Source organism: Clavelina lepadiformis, chromosome 6, assembly GCF_947623445.1.
Source record: "Clavelina lepadiformis chromosome 6, kaClaLepa1.1, whole genome shotgun sequence".
In the NCBI taxonomy this organism is placed as follows: Eukaryota; Metazoa; Chordata; class Ascidiacea; order Aplousobranchia; family Clavelinidae; genus Clavelina; species Clavelina lepadiformis.
The window spans coordinates 14,555,092-14,579,776 of NC_135245.1; the positions used below are offsets into that span (position 1 = coordinate 14,555,092).

General features: G+C 35.3%; 2 protein-coding genes across 2 annotated transcripts; both read left to right on the plus strand.

The window, feature by feature from the left end:
* The first annotated feature begins 9,930 nt into the window (after positions 1-9,930).
* LOC143461947 (tubulin polyglutamylase complex subunit 1-like) lies at positions 9,931-12,316 on the plus strand. The gene has a single exon (XM_076959901.1). It carries the CDS (start codon positions 10,839-10,841, stop codon positions 11,685-11,687), a length of 849 nt encoding a protein of 282 aa, XP_076816016.1. The 5' UTR covers positions 9,931-10,838; the 3' UTR covers positions 11,688-12,316.
* On the plus strand, positions 12,301-22,781 carry LOC143461946 (uncharacterized). The gene is made up of 5 exons (XM_076959899.1): positions 12,301-12,436; positions 13,461-13,687; positions 20,947-21,162; positions 21,761-21,967; positions 22,265-22,781. Exons 1-5 carry the CDS (start codon positions 12,370-12,372, stop codon positions 22,454-22,456), a joined length of 909 nt encoding a protein of 302 aa, XP_076816014.1. The 5' UTR covers positions 12,301-12,369; the 3' UTR covers positions 22,457-22,781.
* The last annotated feature ends 1,904 nt before the right edge of the window (positions 22,782-24,685 follow it).

Consider the following 24,685-nt stretch of genomic DNA (forward strand, 5'->3'; position numbering starts at 1 on the left):
CTAAACAAACGTGTTACACTTACGACTATGTTTTTTACGTCGGTTAAACCTAGCTTTAAAATTATGGCTACTACGCTCAACCGCAATTTGCAAGCATAAGTCCTCAGACACTCGGCTTTGTTCGTGAGGTAGGTTGTAGGTTTTACTCTTTTGTTTTAGCACAAAATTTTTTCTCATATCTCTTTTCTATAATTTTGTGTTTTTCTTTTTCGTCGTGCATCATTTTTTCACTGACTACCATTGAAAAAAGTTACTTTAACAAGTAGTTTACTGTCTTACATTATGTGGCACCTTTTGATATTAGTACTATTAAACCTAAAAAAAGGGGCTTATACCACTTAAAGGTTTTATTATTTACAGTCAACTCTGTTATGGTAGGCGCAGTTGAGTTCGAGGGAAAAGTGTGCTCTCGACTTCTGAGATAACTTCATTTTTCTAGGTCACTGATTTTTGCTCAATAACATGTTTTTGGACAGCTGGCTGAACTTTGGTATTGTTCTCTATAAGCTTGCACTATCATGTGAGTTATGATGTCATTTCCCCAAGGGAAGCCTGAACCTTCGGTCACATGAAAAAAATTTCCAAAATTCAGGCAGCCCACGCCTTCAATGCCTATGGGACTAGAGGTCAAGGGTTTATGTTGCGCCGGTTATGTAGAATAGAATAGAGTATAGACCCTTTTGGAGTTACCGCCGCCATTTTTTTTGGCTGGCAAGATTTTGTCAATCAACTATAATCACAGGCCAACAAAAAAATTTTTTTTCAAAAGGCATGATATGTTAGATCGATTTAGGGGTATATCAGGGGCGCTGAGTCCGAAAATGCCATTACGTTTGCTGAGTTGGCTTTAGTTTTTGAGATATTGCTTCTTCCTACATATACCATGAAAAGTTAGAAATGTATGCTTGTGAGTAACGTAAGTTAATAAAAACTGAAGCCATGTGAAGCAGCTATTTAGTTTTACCCAAATGTTGAGTTTTCATGCACAAATTCCTCGCTTGGGAGGTAAATAAGGCCTTAGATTAGTTTATATCATCTCCAATCAAGCATAACCATCATCATCCCATCAAGAAACTTTCTTATACTGAGCATAACTGGGAGATATGCGTTGATTTGAAAATGGTCAACTTTCTCTTAGGACAACAAGGCGGCTACACCAAGTATCTTGCTTTATTTGTTATTGGGATAGTCGGGCCACTGATCAACACTGGATTAAAAAGGAATACGTGAACAATTTGTGCATGGAGATAAAAACATTGTAAATGATCCTTCAGTCGTGATCGTATCCTTTTACTCCCATTGCACATCAAATTGGGTTTGATGAAACAATTCGTCAAGGCCTTACAAGATGGTGCTTGTTTTGATTACTTGTGCAAAGTATTTCCTGGTCTTAGTATTAAAAAGCTGAAAGCAGGAATTTTTGATGGGCCATAAATACAAAAATTAATTAAAGATCAAGTTTTTCCCTCACATATAAATGAAGTTGAGAAGGCAGCCTGGCACTCTTTCGTTGCAGTTGTAAAAAAATTTCTTGGAAACACAAAAGCAAGCAACTATGTGGATCTCGTAGGAGTGATGCTTACGAATTTTCAAGCTCTTGGATCAAGGATGAGCGTAAAAGTTCACTATCTATTCAGTCACTTAGATCGCTTCCCTGAAAACCTCGGAAATATGAGTGAGGAACAAGGTGAAAGGTTTCATCTAGATATCAAATTAACGGAAGAGAGATATCAAGGTAGATGGGATACTCACATGATGGCAGATTACTGCTGGTGCCTAATGCGAAGCTGTCCACAACAAGACTACAGGCGAAAGTCGTACAAGAGGACTTTCCTGCAGATGACTTTAAGCTAATTTGAGTAAATAACTAGAGTGCATCTAAGAACTTCACTAATGCACATCCTGAGATGGATATATTTCTTCATAAAATGTTTTGCTTTGAATACTCCGTGGTAAATGAAAAAAAAATGATTGCTTGTTCATTTCGTCTGTTTTTACAAATTGTCGTCTTTCTTGTGTAGGCTTAGACATACTTGGTTTGTTATTACAAAACTACTGCTATTTATTGTTCACTTCAAGCAAGTTTTAATGTGGTATTGGAAGCTTAGTCTCACAAATTGCAATATGTTAGGAGAATCTGATTAAAATACGAATAAATGGGACATTATTGTGTTGAATAACTTATATGGAAAAGAATAGATTTATGCAGCACTTCTTCATTTAACTAATCTCACTGTGTCTTTAGCTTTTACTCATTCTTGTGGTTTTAGTGCATATAGACTTACTACAACATTTAATATAGGCTGTTCCTTAAGATAAAATGCAAACTAGCTTCAAATTTAAAATGTACAAAAAATATCGAAATTCGCTAATATTTTAAAAACTAGAGCCAATCTGCAAAAACTAATGGCATTTTCGAGCTCAGCGCCCCTGATATACTCTAAAATCGTTCTTACCTCCCATGCCAAAATTTTTTTGTTGGCCTGTGATAATCAACAATGAAAATTGTCGACCCACTTAGATTCTTTAAATTACAAACGTTCTGGGCATTGGATTGTTAAGATTCCGCTCAGGTGAGTAGCATATGAATTCCTTTACGCGATAAAAAAAAATTGATATTATATTGTTTAGTTCTTATTTTACAGTGGTTTGAATCCGACACACTGGGCTTGTCCGATATGAAGTGTAGATACGTGGTCAGCGAAAAAAGCTATGTAAAATGCGTACGAGTTTGCGTGTAATCTGTGGTGTGTTACACAAGCTAATTTTGTTTGGCGTGTCAAGCAAAGTTTAAAATAATTAATTAACTAGAAGTAAATACAAACCGAATTAATACATTCAAACGCACCGCAACTCACCTTAACGAAATCTTTCCAAAGCTATGGCCAGAACGTTTGTAATTTAAAAAAGAAAAAGTGCGTTGACATTTTCCATTGTTGAGTATAAACGATTGAAAAAATCTTGCCACCCAAAGAGTAACTCGTAAAGGATCTATAGCTGTCTGGTGAGTGTTGTCGTGCGCGCATTGTGCATGGTTATCGGCTGTTGGCAGTTAATAATGTATGAAATCTTTCTTTAATATTTAAAGTTTTGTTTAAACTTGTTTGGTGTGCATGACAAGGTTTTATTTACTTTTTATTATTTTCCATTTATATTAGTGGCAGTGAACTGGTAATTCTACCAGCATTGAACACACCAACCAACCAACAGATTAGAATACAGTGAATTATATTTTTTTATTCGGTAAAATAGGGTTTTTGTTGACCAGTATCAGTACGTCTAAACGAGGTGAAGCCACTTTGTATGTTATTATAGTAGAGGCATATCTAGAGAATTCGTTAAAATATTCCATTTAGTATTTTAGTGTGTTACCGTATACGTGTGATAAACTTTTCATTAGCCTATATTGGATGGACTCTATATTGAAAATCTAATTCGTTTTTTTGGAGGAACAACCTGATCCAGTTCAAAGCCTGGAGACTTATTGCTTAAAGTCACACGTTGTTCAAGGAAGTATTTTACAGTCCTTCCTTGCGTATACGCCAAAAGCCATTGTGTATGTCCATATAATCTAACAGGTTATATTACACTGCCCAACAACATTTTTGTGTCTGATAATAATCTGAATAGCATTTTGGGGTAAATTTTGGCTGCTGAATCCAAATCTGCAATCGGATTTATTCTATCACGTATAGAATTTGCGTTATTGAATATTTTAGTCCAAATGTTTGATGGATTTAACAGTGTGAAACCACTGACTTCGTGGTATGCGCGGAGAAGGATGAAAAGGAGTAGTTTAAGCTGTGATAAATATATCAATTAATGTAATATAAAATTGTGTACGACATAGAACTCTCATCTATGGAATCAATGAAGCATAACACTGCGTGACGTAATCAACTGCTTACCCTGTGCTGCGCGTGCTTTTTGATTTATTCAGTCCTTTTCAGTCGTACGTTCAACGCCGCAACATGTCTTAATGCTGTTGCTGTCACAATGTTCTATCTTGATGTATTCGTTCAAAGAAGCTTCAAATATAATCAGATTATACAGTAGTCATTCCTGTGTCATTATTGCTGAAGTCTATCAAAGTTCACTGTTAAGATATACACAAGTAAACAGACTTTGTAGTGTAGTGGGTAAACCTTACAGGCTAAGGTACCATTAAACCACTTTTCATTACAAACTGATGCAGCCGAGTGAGGACGAATTGACGATAAAAGAAGACATTTCCATTACAAGTGTGGTGGAGCCGAAATCGCTGAGAACTACGCTTTTCTTTTTTGAGCAACCTATGAACAATTAAATTTGAGGTTGAGAGAAGTCTAGTAATCTCAGACTACAAGTTTCGAAGATATGTCTTATCTACATCGTATGCAAGTGCTCAACGAAGACTCGTTGAATTCAGTCAACTATGAATACAACAATGACCAACAAACAAAGCACTCCAGTGAAGGAATTTTGTCGGTATTTGGACATTCAGTAATGATTTTTTGTTTGTTTTTTTTCTCTATATAGTATATATCATAGCGTTATTGTTCAGATTACGTCTAATTGATGGTGGCTTAATTGCCATACTCTCTAACGGTTCAACCATGCCGGAGAGAAATTTTTCTTTGTGTTATTTTGTTATGCTTTAAACATAGCGGTTGTTTTCGAAGGTTAAACAAATCCCAAGGCTAACACCGATACACTATGTTGAATGTCAATTACAAAACGTATTTGACTAATTTTATATATATTTTGTAATACGCTTATTTCCAAGTGAAATATTCACACAGCTATACTGGTAAAACCAGAGGCTGAAATATTATTAAATGGTCTTATATTTGAAAATGCCTAGCGCAAATTTCTCTTATGTTGATCAGAACGCGTGAGCATACGAAACTTTTATACCATTTTGTTTACGGAAACGGCGTGAAAAAAAACGTGAGATGAAACATTTGCCGACGTTTCCTCATTTTGCAAGCATTCGCGTGACGTGTCAAAGACATTCTGTTTTCTATTTAAAGTCGTGACATAAATGTCATCATTGTTTGTTTTGTATACTAATTTTGCTTCATGAATTACAGAAAACATATTGCTATTTTTTTGCGAATGTATTGCCAATATGCATTGTATTGTAACTATGTTTCAACGTTTATTGTTATGTAATCTACATTTTACGTGTTATATTGACTTTTGTTATCAACACTATTGTTTTAATTATTGTTCACCGAGAATTGTTTTTATCATGATCATGAAATACCGTTCATTTTTTTTCAAAAAACTTACGATATTTCATTGGGGAAGGTTATGTGATAAATATATCAATTAATGTAATATAAAATTGTGTACGACATAGAATTCTCATCTATGGAATCAATGAAGCATAACACTGCGTGACGTAATCAACTGCTTACCCTGTGCTGTGCGTGCTTTTTGATTTATTCAGTCCTTTTCAGTCGTACGTTCAACGCCGCAACATGTCTTAATGCTGTTGCTGTCACAATGTTCTATCTTGATGTATTCGTTCAAAGAAGCTTCTAATATAATCAGATTATACAGTAGTCATTCCTGTGTCATTATTGCTGAAGTCTATCAAAGTTCACTGTTAAGATATACACAAGTAAACAGACTTTGTAAGGAAGTGGGCAAACCTTACAGGCTAAGGTACCATTATACCACTTTTCATTACAAAGCTATCAACTACTCTGAACATAACTGGAAGATCTGCGCAGATCTAAAAGTTATATTACTACTTGTTGGGTTGCAATTAGGCTATACTAAATACATGTGCTTCTTGTGTCTTTGGAATAACCGGGATGACAGTAACCACTTCAAAAGAAAAGTTTGGGAACCACGAGAAAATCCGACAATTGGAAGGTTTATCATAAAACACACGCCTCTGGTAAATCCAGAATATGTGTTTCTACCTCCACAACACATTAAACTTAAACTGATGGAAGTCTTTGTCAAAGCAATGAATCATGACGGAGCTTCGTTTATGTATTTAAAAGAAAAATTTGGACTTTTCAAAAGTGAAGCCAAATTGAAGGCAGGAGTTTTTATTGGCCCCGAAATTTGCTAGATGATCAGTTTAAAGAAAAGCTATATTCTACGGAATTGGATGCTTGAAAATCATTTAAACGGGTTGTCGACAATTTCTTGGGCAAATAGGCGTACAAAGCTGAAAATTTTGAAGAGATTGTTGAAAACCTGTTGCAAGCCTATCAACGATTGGGTTGTCGAATGTCATAAAAGCTGCATTTTCTCCATGCTCATCTTGACTTTTTTCCACCGAACTTGGGCGAAGTGAGTGATGAGCATGGAGAACGGTTTCACCAAGACATTGCTCTGATTGAAAGCAGATATAAGTTAAAGGAAAGTCTAATGCTAAAAAGATGGGAGACTATTGCTGGTTTCTGCAGAGAGGAACTGATTCATCTTATATTCGTAGTGCTAAACGTCCTAAAGTCTGCTAATTTTTTCAGTAGCATGGTTAACCCATATCTCGGATGGCAAGAATTAAAGCAGCAAAAACTGAAAAAGACGGGAGGAGCGAAAAGGATGGGGGGTAATTCTATGACCCTGTAATGAAATGTGGTATAATGGTACCTTAGCCTGTAAGGTTTGCCCACTTCCTTACAAAGTCTGTTTACTTGTGTATATCTTAACAGTGAACTTTGATAGACTTCAGCAATAATGACACAGGAATGACTACTGTATAATCTGATTATATTTGAAGCTTCTTTGAACGAATACATCAAGATAGAACATTGTGACAGCAACAGCATTAAGACATGTTGCGGCGTAGAACGTACGACTGAAAAGACTGAATAAATCAAAATGCACGCACAGGGTAAGCAGTTGATTACGTCACGCAGTGTTATGCTTCATTGATTCCATAGATGAGAATTCTATGTCGTACACAATTTTATATTACATTAATTGATATATTTATCACATAACCTTCCCCAATGAAATATCGTAAGTTTTTTGAAAAAAAATGAACGGTATTTCATGATCATGATAAAAACAATTCTCGGTGAACAATAATTAAAACAATAGTGTTGATAACAAAAGTCAATATAACACGTAAAATGTAGATTACATAACAATAAACGTTGAAACATAGTTACAATACAATTCATATTGGCAATACATTCGCAAAAAAATAGTAATATGTTTTCTGTAACTCATGAAGCAAAATTAGTATACAAAACAAACAGTGATGACATTTATGTCACGACTTTAAATAGAAAACAGAATGTCTTTGACACGTCACGCGAATGCTTGCAAAATGAGGAAACATCGGCAAATGTTTCATCTCACGTTTTTTCACGCCGTTTCCGTAAACAAAATGGTATAAAAGTTTCGTATGCTCACGCGTTCTGATCAACATAAGAGAAATTTGCGCTAGGCATTTTCAAATATAAGACCATTTAATAATATTTCAGCCTCTGGTTTTACCTGTATAGCTGTGTGAATATTTCACTTGGAAATACGCGTATTACAAAATATATATAAAATTAGTCAAATACGTTTTGTAATTGACATTCAACATAGTGTATCGGTGTTAGCCTTGGGATTTGTTTAACCTTCGAAAACAACCGCTATGTTTAAAGCATAACAAAATAACACAAAGAAAAATTTCTCTCCGGCATGGTTGAACCGTTAGAGAGTATGGCAATTAAGCCACCATCAATTAGACGTAATCTGAACAATAACGCTATGATATATACTATATAGAGAAAAAAAACAAACAAAAATCATTACTGAATGTCCAAATACCGACAAAGTTCCTTTACTGGCCTTCCACGCGTCGTGGATGGATCAGCGTGCTTTGTGTGTCGGTCATTCTTGCATTCGAAGTTGGTTGAATTCAACGAGTCTTCGTTGAGCACTTGCATACGACGTAGATAAGACATATCTTCGAAACTTGCAGTCTGAGATCACTAGACTTCTCTCAACCTCAAATTTAATTGTTCATAGGTTGCTCAAAAAAGAAAAGCGTAGTTCTCAGCGATTTCGGCTCCACCACACTTTTAATGGAAATGTCTTCTTTTATCGTCAATTCGTCCTCACTCGGCTGCATCAGTTTGTAATGAAAAGTGGTATAATGGTACCTTAGCCTGTAAGGTTTGCCCACTTCCTTACAAAGTCTGTTTACTTGTGTATATCTTAACAGTGAACTTTGATAGACTTCAGCAATAATGACACAGGAATGACTACTGTATAATCTGATTATATTTGAAGCTTCTTTGAACGAATACATCAAGATAGAACATTGTGACAGCAACAGCATTAAGACATGTTGCGGCGTTGAACGTACGACTGAAAAGACTGAATAAATCAAAATGCACGCACAGCACAGGGTAAGCAGTTGATTACGTCACGCAGTGTTATGCTTCATTGATTCCATAGATGAGAATTCTATGTCGTACACAATTTTATATTACATTAATTGATATATTTATCACAACCCCTCCCATCTAAGATAGGGTTAATAGTATGATTGAGGACAGTTGTTCATTAAATGTTCAGTTTGTTCAAATTGTCTCTGTTGTAATTGTTCATCACTTAGGTCTTATATAGATCAAGAATGTGCCATTTTGTTGTATATAGGTGATCAAAGTGATACGTTTACATAAAATTCAACTGAAAATAAAGAAAATGGTGGTTTCCTGTATCTCAAAACCTAGACGTGATAGAAAAAATCTGCCTTCGGATTTGAAATCAGCGACCCAAATTTAGCCAAAAACAGTTTAAAAACCCTCTGATACATGTGATAAATGTTTTTTTTGTTGTACAGTAAATTATTATCAGCGTGCCTTTGGTAGTGGAATCGTTAAAAGCAGGAAAGTGGTGTGTTCTGAAATATGACATGAAAAAGAATCTTTTTGATTGTTGTATAAGTAGTATTGCCATACGTCCTCCTTTTGGAGGATTTGTCCTCTTTATTCATCACAATTGTTTCGTTCGTTTCAATCGTTTTAATTCGAATTGGCAGCAGCTATGTAGATGCATTTTGTTTTTTTAAAAATATATTACGGTTTATATCGAACTAGTAAAGCATTCAGAAAGTTTAAATCTCTGTTGGCGCCAAGGCCAATGGTTTTAATGTCCTAGTAGGCTATGTGGTATGATCGGAAACGTTGCATTGTGTTGTCACAAACGCTTTATTACAATTGCTGAAAAGTACAAATGATGTTTGTTTGGTACATTAGTTTTGAAAGATATAGCAGAACAAATGTGTAATTTTCTCAATTACAACTGCGGCTATAAGAAACGCGAATAGATAAATGAAAAATTGAAGATTCCGCCGTGTTGGGAGTTACAATCACCGCAATTCAGCTAACTTATTTTCAGAAATCAGAAAACTGTTGTTTATTCGTGCCATTCCCAGTTTTTCTTGTAGTGAAGAATAAAAGGTTGTCTCGGCTACCGTGATCCCTTGAAAGTTAATTAGTTTCTAAATTTAATCAGACGTTCCTTGTATTATTGCGAAGATATTCCAAATTTTATCTAAACTTATTCCAACAGTCTAACTCTGGGAATACAGCCGATAAAGAACAAGAACTAAGTTTCTTTTTAATTACAATACCACTATTGTTTTACTTGCATAGAAAGTAAATCCCTGTCAAGCATTTCAGACAATTAGGCCTAATGCTGCAAGTGTACGAGCGAATTAAGGGAGGGCTATGGTCCCCCTCACGAACCAAACTTTTTTTTGGTTATAGTCGTTTTTAAGTCCTCATTATATTTCGTTTATCAAATTTTCTTGTTTGCTACTCCTTTTCAGCTGACACCTAGGAAATCATATATTAAGCGAAACGGCGTTTTAAAATCGTTGTTGACGGTGACACCATAAATTTCTGCTAATATTGTTTAAATATAAAAATACAATTCATTTTGAGGCGTAAAACTCAAAACATTTTCGATGAGCTTAGTATAACGGGTGGTTTAGGTATTGTGTTAAAAAACCTTTATCTCTTTCTCCTCAACGCAATCCAAACTGACCACTGTGCAAGCGTTTGGTGGCATTACGTGTCCCTCCTTCTGGGTGATGAAAACATGGTAACCCTACGTATAAGTATAACTATAAGCAATGAAGCATTCTAGTACAAGTAGCATGTTTTGACCTTGGTCAGCATTAGTGACCGTTTTTTTTCTCATTTCTGTTCGTCTTTTTCTGACTGTGATCAGATAAATTTGATTTTTCGTATTTTCTACTCTATAAATACGCAACTATTTCTAATAACAAGTATGAAAGTTCTGTCATTCATCAGTGATCGTCTGTGGTAATTTCCATCTTTATTAACACAAACACTACGTGTTTAGCGAAGCGAGTCGGCTAAATTTCCTCAGTTGCACCTTTGTTGATCGTTTTTGTGACTGGAATCGGTGCACGACATTTTTTTAATTACTTTATAGTTAGCAGTTGCTTTTCAAAAACCTTACTATGGATAAATATAGTTAGGTATAAGATATCATACAAGTTTAACTCATCGCCAGTAGGTACAAAGGTAAGCGTGTAATTGGAAAGTTTCCAAAAATTGCGCACAGTATACCCAACTTGACTAGACATCTACAATTTAAACTGTTTGAGAGTTTTGTATTTATCTGTGTTTCCATGTTGTTGCTAAAGTTAAACATAACGGTAAGCAATTTTAGGTGGTTAGAATGCTGACGTTATTCGGTAAAGTCGATATATTGGTCTTAAGTAACATTTTCCTATGTTAGACTTTGATTGATAAGTGTTACATGGTAGTATTTTGCCTTAGATCATCAGATGATTGTTATTAGTTTTTGAAAATGTGGTTGCGTTATTGGTGAAATGTTAAATACAGTACCGTATGATATATGTAGTATATTTAACAGCTTTAGAAAATTTTGACATGACAGATAAACGTAAAGAACTTTTAAATTCTTTTGATGGAGAAAAAAAGCAGGTCCACATGGAATATATGCAGAAAAGTGAGCTACTTCCACAAATCCGCAAAGCGTTACTAAAACTCATTGAAAACAAACCTTCTGAACCAATGTTGTTCCTTGCAAATTATTTTGATTCTGTTTCATCGAATGACAAAACTGATAAAATTGCAAATGCAATGCAAGTTTTACAGCTGACAAATCACAGGCAAGCTGTATTTCAAACAAATCTTATGATTGCTTTTGATATGGTAAGTGTTGCAAGGAATGCAAGTTCAAAAAAAGCTGTGAATAAAAGGCCTGGTCTTACTGGAAGTGTTTATGAAGATTTGCTGAAAGCCATTGGAACAAAAATCCCAAAAGACATCTTTGATGAACTTTTTAAACAAATTGGATGTAGACCAAGTGAAATGGTCCCTTTTGATATTTTTCGTTATGGTGTTACTGTGTGTTATGTTTGTATTGATTTCATAAATTTGTGTGGTGATATATTTCAAACTTTTTGTAATAAGGTGTCTTCTGACATTGCTGACAAGTACATTTGTGATTTTGTAATAGATTCTTTTAAGAACGTTATTACTACCACATCAGGTATGCAGAAATGTGAACAACCAGCGGCTGTTTTAGAAGCAGGATATATGCTTTGTCCAGATAAGCTTGCAATTGATTTACTTAATGGGAAAGATGACAAATGTGGAAAAAGCACTATGAGTAGACATGATTTTTTGTGCAGTATGTGTCAAACATTTTTTTCAAAAATAAAATCTCTTTAGCAATGGTACATTTGCCAAGAACAAGCTTAACACCACAACCTTTGATGTTTCAACAATACTGGTAACTTAAAAACTTTAACTGTGAAATATTAGTATGGAATGCTTGTTTTTATTTTTTCAGGTTTAATATCAGTCCATTACTAAAAAAAATTTGTTCAAACAATAAGAATTCTTGTTTTTTTTGTGTGGAGTGTAGAGGAACCTAATAAAACCATATTGTATCACATATGGTACTACAGTATATCGGAGATATCATGTTCATTGTTTTTCTTCACTGTGTTTAAATTTTTAATTTCCACATTTCTGTAGTTGTAATAAGAGATGTATTTTTATGCAATGTTAACTAGACTGTACAAGGAGTTTAAGTTTGACGATTTCCTTGTTCTTAATTTATAGTGCTTTACCATTTGTTGTTTTTATTAATCTTAAAAAATAACCTTCATTTGCATAAACTTGTGTGATAGTGACAAATTTTTCCAAATTTGTACATGATGTTTTTTTTCGGTAATTACCTAAATTGTACTTTTATTTAGAGATTGCGAAGGTGCTTAGGCTATTGTATTTGTATATGATGTTTTTAGCAACATTTTGTGCATATCCACATTTGATTTGTTTTAAAACCGTTTCAGGTATTTATACTGCTCATTAATATCATAATTATAGCCTATTTGTTTCATATACTATGTTAAATTGCCACTGCTTGTCGTCTCATTCGTGGAAGTGGGCACTTGGTGCAATTGTAGTAGCAGGTAAAAGCATTGTAACAATGTTTGATAATAATTAATTATTGCTGTGCTTCCCAAAGTGGATGGTACAGCTTCTCTGTAGATCTTTTGAAGTTTCAGAGAGGTGTTTTGTGCAGAAAGGGTGTTGGGATGACGTTGAAACTAAAAGGGGGCAGTGAAGAAGTAACAAATGCTAGATTACAATTTTTTTTCAATGTTTCAGTATGGATTTTCAATAAGCAACAGAAATTTAAAGGGAAACTGAACTGATTTTCACTCTATTTTCTAAAAAGGGATAAAATTACGCTGATTCCGAAAATATAAACGAAGTTTCTTTATATTTTTTTGTTAATGAGTTATTGGCAAGCGAAACCGTTTTAATTAAAGTGTGGATGGAAAAACGGCACTGCGAATGTGCCGTCGCCAGTGTTGTCGGTATTCAAGCATGTTTCAAAAAAATTTATAATAACTTCACACAGGTCTACAAAGAGGAATTAGCATATATATGCTATGTATTTCATATATGCCTTGCTTAAATATTATTTATTTACGAAAAGTCCAATTTGTATCATTGGAACATAACCCTGTAACAAACTTGTTAATCTCGCACAACTGAGTAATTCATCGTTAAAAACTTAACTGTGGCAATTTAAAAAATGTTTTTTTTGTTTTTGATAGTTTCAGCCTAATAATGCTGGAAGGAAGCCCATAAAGACATGATAGATCTATCAGATTGCAATTATGAACAAAGCTTCGAGTTTAATAAATGTATGACTGTGCCATAAAATTTCACTTCAAGTGACAAAATGCAGTCATGCAAAAGTTAATAACCATTGTACATTCCATGCGACAACAATAGTTTTTATCAAAAAACTGTTATTACATCCCAGTGCTTGGGTTTAACAGTGTGGACCAAGAGTTAAATGAAGATTAATATTTGCTGTTGTATTTCATGTACAACTTTTGCTTTACTGTAATTATTTTTAACTATATGTGTAGCTGTAAAAGTATATGTGTTATTGTAAAAGTATATGTGTTATTGCTTCAGGTGGAGGAATTGCTGTGTGCAAATATGCGAAAAAACGCTATCAACAAATGCAGCATAAAACAAAAGGCGAAACTGACAATCCATATGAATCCATAAAACTTTTAAATGAATATTTGGCTTTTCATTATGGTGGTCCTGCAGTGAACTGTCTTTTTGATGGTCCAATGAATGGTTTTGATTTTCCGAAGCGATGTGCTGAAATCTGTTTGAAATATTTTGAACCCACGGTATGTTGTAATATTTTCAATGATAGAAGAGTAAGCTGTAAGGCGCAATTGTAATTACGCCTTTTTGGAATTAAAGTCATTTTTATTTTTGTAAATGTGTGAATTGTTTAAAGTAGAGTGAAAGCTCACTGACTCAAAGTAACTTTAGCAGTCTCTGTAAATCGCCTAATACAGTGGTTCCCAACCTGCCTACCGCAAAGATGCGTTGAAGGGCAGCGAGTTATACTTTAATTTCTCATAAATAAATGATCTATTAGGCAACAATTTGGAAGTTGGGGTTCCACTAAAAATGAGCTATTGCAGCTAAGGTTCTGTAATAGGAAAAGGTTTGGAACCACTGGTCTGATATGATGATTTTAACCAAGTCGAAACATTTTAGCGTGAAATTTTGGTTAACTAATTTTGTGGTTTCTATGGAACGACAAGCGGTTGTTCTGTCGAAGTTAATTGAAAAAACGTTCATTGTAGCATAAACATCATTTGTGTTGTTAATGGGTTTATAAGCTAGAAGTGCCAAATGTTAATTTTGTAATCTTTAAACTTCACAGCTCTTCATATTAAAAGTGTATGTGAACCTGAGTCGAGGTTTTCTTGACCTTGTGGTTTAAAAATTACAGAAATAAATGCAATAGTAGAAAAACAGTGTAATGAGAACAATTAAAACAACTTAATTAAGTGATATAAATGCAGTTAGATCACTAGACCAGGAACAGTAACTGGACTCCAGAAATGTTACGAAACTTTTGATAGTCCAGTTAGGCTAGCTCAGAGGTCGGCAACCTGCGGCTCCGGAGCCGCATGCGGCTCTTTCAGCCCTCTGCTCTGGCTCCCGTGACTTTAAACACTGCGAGCTTGGGCAATACAAAAAAATTTGTTGTAAATTAATAACGACTCCATAGTTTAAACTAGTTTTGTTGAAAATTATGACTTACAAATCCGTTTAGTATGTTTTTTCATTAAGATTTAATACTTTTATCTTGCTAAGAAAAAAACCCTTCAGGACTGTTTGGAATAATGGCGGCTCATCACGGCTTACAATGCATGTATGCGGACAGATTCTGATTTGCCCGTCCCCCTCTGTGAAACGATAAAGAGCATATTGTTACGTGTTTACCGCACAATTAATGTTAGCATTATCTTATACCTGGCAGTGTCACGATGCAGTGTGTAGTAGCCTGTAGCATTTTGTAAACAGTTTAAAAGTGTCAGATACTTTTTGTTAAATATGTAAATCGCCATTAGTTATTTATCAGTAACTTTTGCAAATTTGCCAAATTATTGCCAGTAGGCTATACCAGAGTTATCTTTAATAGTAAGTCTAGTCTAGTTTCCGTAGTCTAGAGCAGCATCTAATTGAAAATCTTTTGTTAGGTAATAAAGAGTTTAGAAACGATATTACAACAAAACAGTATAGTCTTGTATCGATTAATAATTAGCAATGGAAAAGTGTAAGAAGAGAAAAGTTGCGGACGAAAAAAGAATGTTCAACCCCTCATGGACAGATTCATTTGCTTTCATTGCTAGCAAAACTGGCTTGCCGGTATGTCTGTTATGTGATGAGGAATTAGCAAACAACAAAAAATCAAACGTTGAAAGACATTTTCTGAATAAGCACAATGTCTTTGCAGAAAAATATCCTGATGGAGATCAGCGAAAAAAAGCAGTTTTAGAACTGCGGCGGAGAGCCAATCAAAGCAAAACTTTTTTCAGTAAGTGGATGAACTCATCCACATCAAGCACTTCTGCTAGTTTTATAGCGGCTCGAGAGATAGCCTGTCATGGAAAGCCATTTACAGATGGAGAATATTTAAAAGAGACATATATCAAAATATCAGAACATCTATTCTCAGACTTTAAAAACAAGAATAAAATCATTCAGAAAATCAAAGACATGCCCCTCTCAGCAAAAACTGTCAAAGACAGAACTATTAGAATGGCAGCCAACATCAGTTCTCAACAAATTTCGGATATCAATTCAGCCCCAGGATACTCTATTGCTTGTGATGGTTCAAAAGATATCAGTGATGTTGAGCAAATATCGCTGTTTTGCAGATACGTAAATTCTACTGGATTAAAGGAAGAATTGATTGAAATAATACCACTAAAAGGCCAGACGCGAGGTGAAGACATCTGTGGGGCAGTTTTAGACTGTCTCAAAACAAATGAAATAAACACAACTCACTTGGTTTCGGTCGCTACTGATGGAGCACCAAATATGGTAGGAACGCAGCAGGGGTTTGTGAGTTTACTTCAGAAGTCATTGGATAGAAATCTGTTGACGTTTCACTGTATGTTACATCAGGAGGCATTGTGCGCTCAAACATTTCCCCGGGAGTGCAATGAAATGATGAATCTCGTCATTCGAGTAGTAAATAAAATAATTGCACAAGGATTAAACCACCGACAGTTTCGTTCATTATTAGATGAACTTGATAGCACATATCCAGATCTGCGGCTACACAACAAAGTTCGATGGCTGTCCCGAGGGGAGGTTCGATGGCTGTCCCTACTGAAAAGATTTGCTGTGAGTTTGGAACACGTAACAACGTTTTTAAAAATCAAAGGGCTCTCTTTTCCTGAATTGGATCAGCCAGATTGGGTAGAAAAGTTGCATTTCATGGTGGATATGACATCGCACCTCAACACGTTGAACAAAAGCCTGCAAGGAAAAGGTAGCACAACCCTGCAGATGCTGGAGGAGGTTTTGGCTTTTGAGCTCAAGATGACAGTGTTTGCCAGAGATGTACACTACTTCACTTTCCCTTTCTAAAAGAGTTCAAAGAAGCACACAACCAGTTAAATTTTGTTTACTTTCAGCAAGCTATCATCGATATGCAAACTGTGTTTCAACAACGATTCTGTGATTTCAGGAAGGAAAAAGATACGTTATCCTTCCCTATTACACCTCTGGAAATCGATCCATTACTGCTGAATATGACTGCATTCACAGCTGTAAGTCAAGCTGCTCTTGAGCTTGAACTGGCCGACATAGCTGACAAGGATGTGTGGGTATCTAAGTTCCGAAGCTTGAGAGCTGACCTTGAAGATCTTGCTCGCCAGAAGGCCACGCTTCGTCAAAACCACAAATGGAGTGACCTTGAAAAGCTTCAAAAACCAGACAAGCTCGTGTTCGATACGTGGAATGCCATACCTGACTCTTACATGAACATGAAAAAATATGCATTTGGAGTTCTGTCGATATTTGGATCAACAAAGATGCGAACAAAGCTTTTCGGTCATGAATTACTTAAAAAATGAACAACGCTCACGCCTAACAGATGAGAGCTTGCAGTCCCAGATGAAACTCAAAGTGTCATCTTATCAAGCTAATGTAGATGTGCTGTGCAGTGAAATTCAGAAGCAAATATCGCATTAGCTGGGTGGAATAAATGATTATTTGAAAGTGTTGTGTTTAATAGTCGGGTTTTGTTTGTTGAAATTACAGAATATTCGCATGTACAAAGCAAAAATTTTAAGAAATTCTGCATGAAGTGTAGGCTATAATTACCTTTTGTTTTAGTGGCCAACTCGACAGTTACATGTTATGGCTCCGAATAGGTCTTAATTTAAATAAACTTGGGAACATTGGCTCTTTTAATGCTAAAGGTTGCCGACCTCTGGGCTAGCTTGTCAACCCTGAAAGTTCAAGCCCTAAACGATTGTAACAGCTGGAAAATACCAGTTCTACTTTTAATGCCATATCTATTAAGGTCATTCCATTGTTACGACACTGTGACATTTTTACTTCCATGCAAAAAAATTTTTTTTCTGTCTCAACCTGATACAGCTCACTATGAAGTAACGTTTTTTTGAGCGAGGGTTCCACCCTTATGAATGCTATACTGTTTGTGTCCCAAGGCAATTTTCTAAACTAACCAAGCCCAACTCAGTGCTGTTATGGATTTGGCCTACTTTGGACATGCTTTCTGGAACATTGTTTTCTGGTTCAATATTTTTCTGACATGCGCCATCTTGCAGCCGTCTTTGTTTTTGTTCAAAAATATTTTTTATTAAGTATTTTTAAAGGAATAACAATTTGAAAGCAAAAAAACATGCTTTTGATATACGTATGTATTTATGGATGTATATACGGATGTGACTATATGTCATTTTTGGAGATAAAGTTGTGTGATGTGTGAATTGGTTTGATGTCAAGTTATGTATTTGTATGGGCAATAGAAAAATTATCACCTGATGGTTGTGATATTTTTTATTGATGTATTTAGCTCACTGACCTAATTTTCTTTTCGATGTTGGGAGTGCTATTGGGTCTGTATCCTCCACATCTTTTACCCTTAAACTACATTGCATTGTTCGTACAGTGGCGGCTCATGAGTTTTACAAATGGAAGAGCTGCAGCTTAGTAGGCACTTTCAAACCTTATACTTTATCCATTTTCAAATAAACAGATTAAAAGTGTTTCTATATCTTCACCAAAATTTCATATTGCGCTGGAGCAACGAAACCACAATGTCCAGCAAAGTTTAAGTTGATAAATATTCGCTAATCACAAAGAACTATTCTTGTTCTTACATGCAAAATGTACCTATAGGCCTATCGCCTACGGCTACCTCGTTTTCAAACAAGGGTGTGGTGATGTGACTAATCTAACAAAAGCTTTGAAAAGCTTTGGTATAGGCTACTGTATACTTACCATTAATAACAGATCTCGTTAGTCTGTACTACTTTGTTTCGTCATAAAATGTTGGTTTAGCGGGGTATCCGGATTATCGGAAAGCGAAAAATCAATCAATGTTGTAAATGTAGCACCGTGTTCAAAAAGCTGTATGCACCTTGCTCCAATTCAAAGTATGCGTATGTGTAGAAATTTAAAGAGTGAAACTGCAACATTATTATGCGGAGATAATCGGCTATTCTGTTCGTTAATAAACTACTGTTTCTAGGACAATTGTGGATCATTTTCGTTTCACTCTTAATAATACGGTTTATCAGATTTTATTGTTATTTATTTAGCACATTTATTCCAAAACTTTTGTGTCGGAGTCGGACAGTGGGGTTTGCGGATTAAAGAGGTAAAAAGCATAGGAAGAAATCCATACCCTGAAGTTCTGTGTCGGATAGTGGGGATTCGGTTGTTCGGGGTTCGGATTAACGAGATCTCGCTGTAATTTAATATCAGTGTAATTACAGTAGCCTACCAGGAGTATTAACTGGTTATTTCAAAACAGGGCATGGTTTGTAGTTTTGTATGATTTTGGGCTGCTACTACTGCAGTCCAAACCACCAGCTATTTTGCTAACAGGGAATTTCTCTTAAGAGAAACAACAAACCTACACACTTTTGAGCATAGTCCTAAATGCTTCCAATTAAACAATTAAAAACAGTAATTTAAATTGAGCGCTTTGAAAGACGAATCGAAAAATAAATCATGTTATCATTTTGGTTTGTTTGACTTGGACAAAAATTACAGAAGGAGCTGCAGCTATGAACGAGCCGCCCCTGCTAACAGACAAGATAATTATCCAAGCACGCTTAAACTTAAATTCAAAACTGGTATTTAAAAAAAATGCAAATTTTAGCAAAATGTTTTGGGAGAATAACGTGGTCAGATTTTAAAATAAACTGCATGTGATAACAAACAGCCTACAGTACGCATTACTCCGGTCTAACTAAGAAACTTTAGGCTGAATGGTATTTACCATCATTGTGTGAGCCCTGCGTGATCATAGTATTAACTAACTCCCAGACGTAATGCGAGCATCATGACATGAAAATTCTGCCATAATGCGTGTTGGTGTATCAGCACTGGAAAGTTTACCACTGCATTAATTCCAAAAAGCCATTTGGTCACAACCCAAACCTTAAATTAATGGTAACCAGCAATGTTCCCTCTAAGCTGCGTGCGTTGGCAAATGCGCACTGCTGACACGCACTGCTGACACCGGTTCTTGATATTTTAATGACTTTTGACATTCCTTTGTCTTCCTTTTCTGCCTTGCCCATAATCACGCTGCCTTAATTGGTTTTAGTTTTGGTTTTCATCTGCACGACGTTATTCAGTAGTAAGCGTAGAGTGGGCGGGTTGGCTGCTTAATGCTAATAGTTTATCTATATAAGTGTTATATAGTTTATAGTCACATCTTACGTAACTAATTATATTTTATTTTAGGACTAGCAATTCTGTTTTAATAAAGCCTTAGTTACTTTTTAATTTATATATGAGTTCCAAGGTCATAACACATATGTATAGGTCTATATATATTGACCCCAGGTCAATATAGCATGCTGCTAGTGAGAGAACCGAATGTTAAAATATTTGAATCCACCACTGATAGTAACCATACATAGTGTTTAGTAATACAATCAGCTTGGTGTATGGACACCTGCACTCATGCAAATCAAAATATTCAGTTTCATTATTTATTTATGTATCACTCTATACATCATTCAACAAATATAGTTAGAGTGCTATAAACCAAAGTAGAAAGTTTACAAAGTAGACATGCAAAGGCTTACTTATAGACTTTTACAGTTTAATTTAGTGAGAAATCTGGCAGGCCTTTGGTTGCACAACTTGTCTAGATTTCAGTTGATGTTGTCAGATCAGCAGTTGATCATGCAATGCATAACTGTCCAGTTAAATGTCCATGTGTCAAAAGAGATGTTTATTTTCTTTGTCGTTTTTCTTATGTGAGAACAATTGCTCACAGCAATATGTGCTACCAAAAATTGCCTTGTCCGAAATTCTTAAGTTGTTACTCTGACATCACATTGCTAATGCTAAGCAATTTAACTGCTTTGAATATCAATGGAAAATCGGCTATGTGCAATTGTGCATTAAAGTTTAAAATTTTTGGCCTACCTGCACAGATCACACATGCATAGCGAGTGCAAAACTTTTTGTTTGCAGTTCATGCTGTGTAGCCTTGTTGGAAGAATGGAAGACATGTTTGCAATACTGTTTGGAATACTGTTTGCAATTTTTATCCACAATGATAGCAGTGGGTACTATACTCGTGAATTGGATTATTCTTGTCGGCAGGCCGCATTTTGGCCTTTGAGCTGTAGGTTAAACATCCTTGCTCTAGTTTGCCGTGTACAAAAAATGTACAAAATGCATTTGGGATCAATATATGGGTGCTGTTATACTCAAATTAGCGAAGGCGAAGTTTGATGCATGCAAAAAATAAGAATTTTGCCTGGACTGTCCAAAATGTAACGGGATAGGTGTTACAAACGAAGGCAATATGGATCAATTCTACTGTAAACATTAACATATTTTATCGTTGACAATACAGGATATAGTGCCAAAGAGAGCACTGGACATCGGATGTGCGGTTGGACGATCAACATTTGAACTTGCTAGTGGCTTTCTGGATGTTGTTGGTATTGATTACAGTCATGGATTCATCAAGACTTGTGATGTTTTAAAGCAAAATGGAAAGATGGAATATGAGATTACAACTGAAGGTGTATTAACCTCCAGACATGAAGCTGTCATTTCGGCTAACATAGTAAGTCATATAGGAATGTTTTCAGTTCAGTTACGAAATAATTGCATTATTGACCTGAAAAATTACATGAAGGAATAAGTTCACATACATCTTATATTCTTATAGCACGCTGTTGGTCTTATTTCAGTACTTTTGATTTTTTTCGGTGGTGGAAATAACATGAGTGTCTAGTTTAGTCAAGTCTAGTGAGTATACAGCAGGATTGTAACCAAATCATTTTTTCCTACGTGAAAATTTAAGTTGTGTCTGGAGTCAAGTCAAATCTTTTTAAACTCTATATTGTGTCAAATAAAGTTGATGCATTTAACTTAAAAACTATTCTACTAGGTTACACTATGTGTTGCATTAAATTGGTTGCTATAATTCCATGGCTGTCTACAAATTGGTCTTATCAAGTCAATGACTCGATAACACTTGTATTCACTGTGCATTGAACTGATACCATTAACAGAAATTAATCACTAAATCCGATATCCATTTAAAAATTTGTGAAAATATCGATAATATGTTTGAAGATAAACTTGCAGCATATTTCCCAAACAAATTTTCTTATGACTAGCCATCTTCATTTATTATTGTGCATTAATTTGCTTTTTAGGAAAGGAGTCGTTGTAGGTTTCAGCAAGGTGATGCATGCAATCTTCCTTTGGATCTTGGGAAGTTTGGATGTGTGCTTGCAGCAAATTTAATTTGTCGATTACCTCGACCAGCAGATTTTATTCTTCGCTTATCTAGCTTAGTTGCTCCTGGCGGCATTTGTGTTATAACTAGTCCATATACATTCTTAGAAGATTATACACCCAAGGTAAGTAATCTTTGCGAACCAAGCATGTTTTGTAATGTTGTAAATAGGTATCGTTTGATGAGTGTCAGTATTAGTTCTAGCAAAACGGTTAAATCTTAATAAATTGAAAAAGGCCAAGAGCCGATATATGTGAACAGTAAACTTATTCTTTAGATGTAATAAATAGATTAGGCCATCTTCAGCTCGCAGTGACTGATGATATTGGTCCGTTTTTGGTTTCACTATATTTTCTTTAGAGTCACTAACATATTACATTTGAGAAAATGTGTTATTCAAACGTTTGGTAACTGTTTTCAGGGCAAATGGTTAGGTGGTTATACTAATAATGACGGAACTGAAGTTCGAGGCTTTGACACTTTGAAGAAACTTTTTGCACCAAACTTTGATTTGTTGGATACACTGGACGAACCGTTTTTGATCAGAGAAACTGTAAGAAAACATCAATGGACAGTTGCTCATGTAACAATATGGAAGCGTAAATCTAATTAAGACTTTTATGTGTGTTGCAACTTGCAAGCATTTTCACCCATGCAGTAACTATGAACAGCTACCTAAAAATAATGCTTTTTATATGTTAAACAGGGGGCTACAATGCCATTATAGCAATACTGTAGAGTAGAGGTTTTCTGTGTAGTACACTTTAATACATTGTTGCAAATAGTGGTAGCTAGAAAAATCTTGCACTTCCACGTTCATTGACACCGCCTATGGCTTTACTTTGAATTGAAATTGATTTTTAATTTATTTTGCATTTTTTGTGAGTACTATAATGTCAAATAAGCAAATAAAAGAGTAGCAGTACACTACTACAGTACTAGTAGAATTTGGTTAACAAACGATTAATGAGGTACGCCATTTCCAGGGGAGGTTCGTACATAGGGCTGCAGTCGTAATTTTTGTCCAAGTCAAATAAAACAAAACGTTACCAGCCAACCACGTTTTAGTTTTCTATTCTTCTTTCAGAGCGCTCAATATTTTCTATTGTTTTTTTTTTCTGTACCAAACTGTTGTAATTAATACAACTACTGCAGGGATATACACGATACTATACTTTATTAAATTATTACACACAAAAACACTAACATTTTTTGAACTTTTCAAATAGTTCATTTTCAAAGTGAAGTGATCCAGGAATTACGACTTCAATAATAATAAACTTCAATCAATAAATAGAAAACACTTTTGCAAGAAATGATGTAATGGTATTAAACAATACCACCCAGGTCGCTACATTCCTGCCCTGCTACAGAAGCAAAAAATTAACAAGTTAAATATAACATACTGATGACTTGATGAGTGATGATAACAAACTTAAGCATGTACAAACAACAGTCAATTAATGAAGTTACCACTCTACATCTAGCTTTACTACCGCATGACAAAAACTTTTGACAACCTCCACCTACTACAAATAAGAGTTGCAACAAAAAGAGGGAAACCTGTGAACTTTTAGCAACAACAACTGTTTGTCTTTAATCTATAGAGTAGGAGTGGCCAAACTGCGGCTCTTTGAGCCTTTGATTGCGGCTCTTTAATGACTTTGCATTGTTGTATTAGATATGCATTTTCCCGGTCTAGACGAGTTGTTTGATCAGATTATGAAACAATGCGTTCTATCTCACGTAGAACAATGGACTCATTGTTAGTAATAATCAAATTACACTCCAAAAAGTACATTATTGTACAGAAGTGTGCTAACTTGTACACTGTAGTTAAGTAAACTGTCAGATTGAAGCTGTACGTCAGGGCTGACCTAGTTTTAAGTCTTGGTTACGGTTATACTAATAATTGCAAAAAGAGTTGGTGAAGCCCAGGTGGAGACTCATAGTATCACCACGCAGCACTAATGTTTATCAATAGCTACACTTCGTTGTGAGTGAATAAATTCGTGTTTTTTATTGTGTTTGTGTTGTGGCTCTTTTAAAACTGGAATTTGTTATATGCGGCTCGAGCATGAAGCAGGTCTGGCCACCCCTGCTATAGAGTATAGATCATTGTTTCTTTTTTTTTGATTTTCTTAGTGACTACAATTAAGTCTGTCACCACGTAACGAAAAAGATGGCTATTAGGCCTACGTACGTTTCACCTTATTTAATTTCATGGTTTTCTTATTGTGATTTAACAAACATTATCTGATGTCATTGTATTTAACAAAATTCACCAGAAACAATTTATAAATAAAATTTTCAATTATTCTAATCTGGACACCTGAACGCAACGCAACCTCAGCAAAGCTCTTCGGGTACCCACAACCGCTCAGCAGATGCGGGCATATCCGTGCAGGGTTCTAGAAAGTAAGGACTAGTAGCAGCGATGGCGGAAGCAGTTTCAAAGTGAGTTGGCCCACGGCCGTATTATTACACTTTTTAAAAGTGCTTAAAAGTTTGGTCTAAATTTTTTACCTCTGTCCACCTCAACCACAACGCCACCGCTTTACTTTTCAAAAAACCCGCGAAATGAAACACATTTTGATATTTGTACAAATAGGAGTTAACTATTTATGACGTTCATTTTCAGCCGTCGTAGGCTACAAAACGGTTTTTAACGCCTTATAACTCGATTATTATATTTTTGTAAAGATACGCCAAGTTTGTGGTAAGCTGAGTTTGTATTGCGTGAATGGCCCGTATTCGTACTCACATCACAATGAGTTTTGTATCGTTCTTGTCCAATGTCAACATCAGTCTGTATACAATTTGATTAAACGGTGAAAAAGAA

Bases quoted from the DNA above. Each gene is read 5' to 3' on its own strand.
- LOC143461947 (XM_076959901.1), top strand. From the start codon at position 10,839: ATGATATATGTAGTATATTTAACAGCTTTAGAAAATTTTGACATGACA.
- LOC143461946 (XM_076959899.1), top strand. From the start codon at position 12,370: ATGTTAAATTGCCACTGCTTGTCGTCTCATTCGTGGAAGTGGGCACTT. The intron at 12,437-13,460 runs GTAAAAGCATTG...TTATTGCTTCAG, and splicing joins TGGTGCAATTGTAGTAGCAG to GTGGAGGAATTGCTGTGTGC. The intron at 13,688-20,946 runs GTATGTTGTAAT...TTGACAATACAG, and splicing joins TGAAATATTTTGAACCCACG to GATATAGTGCCAAAGAGAGC.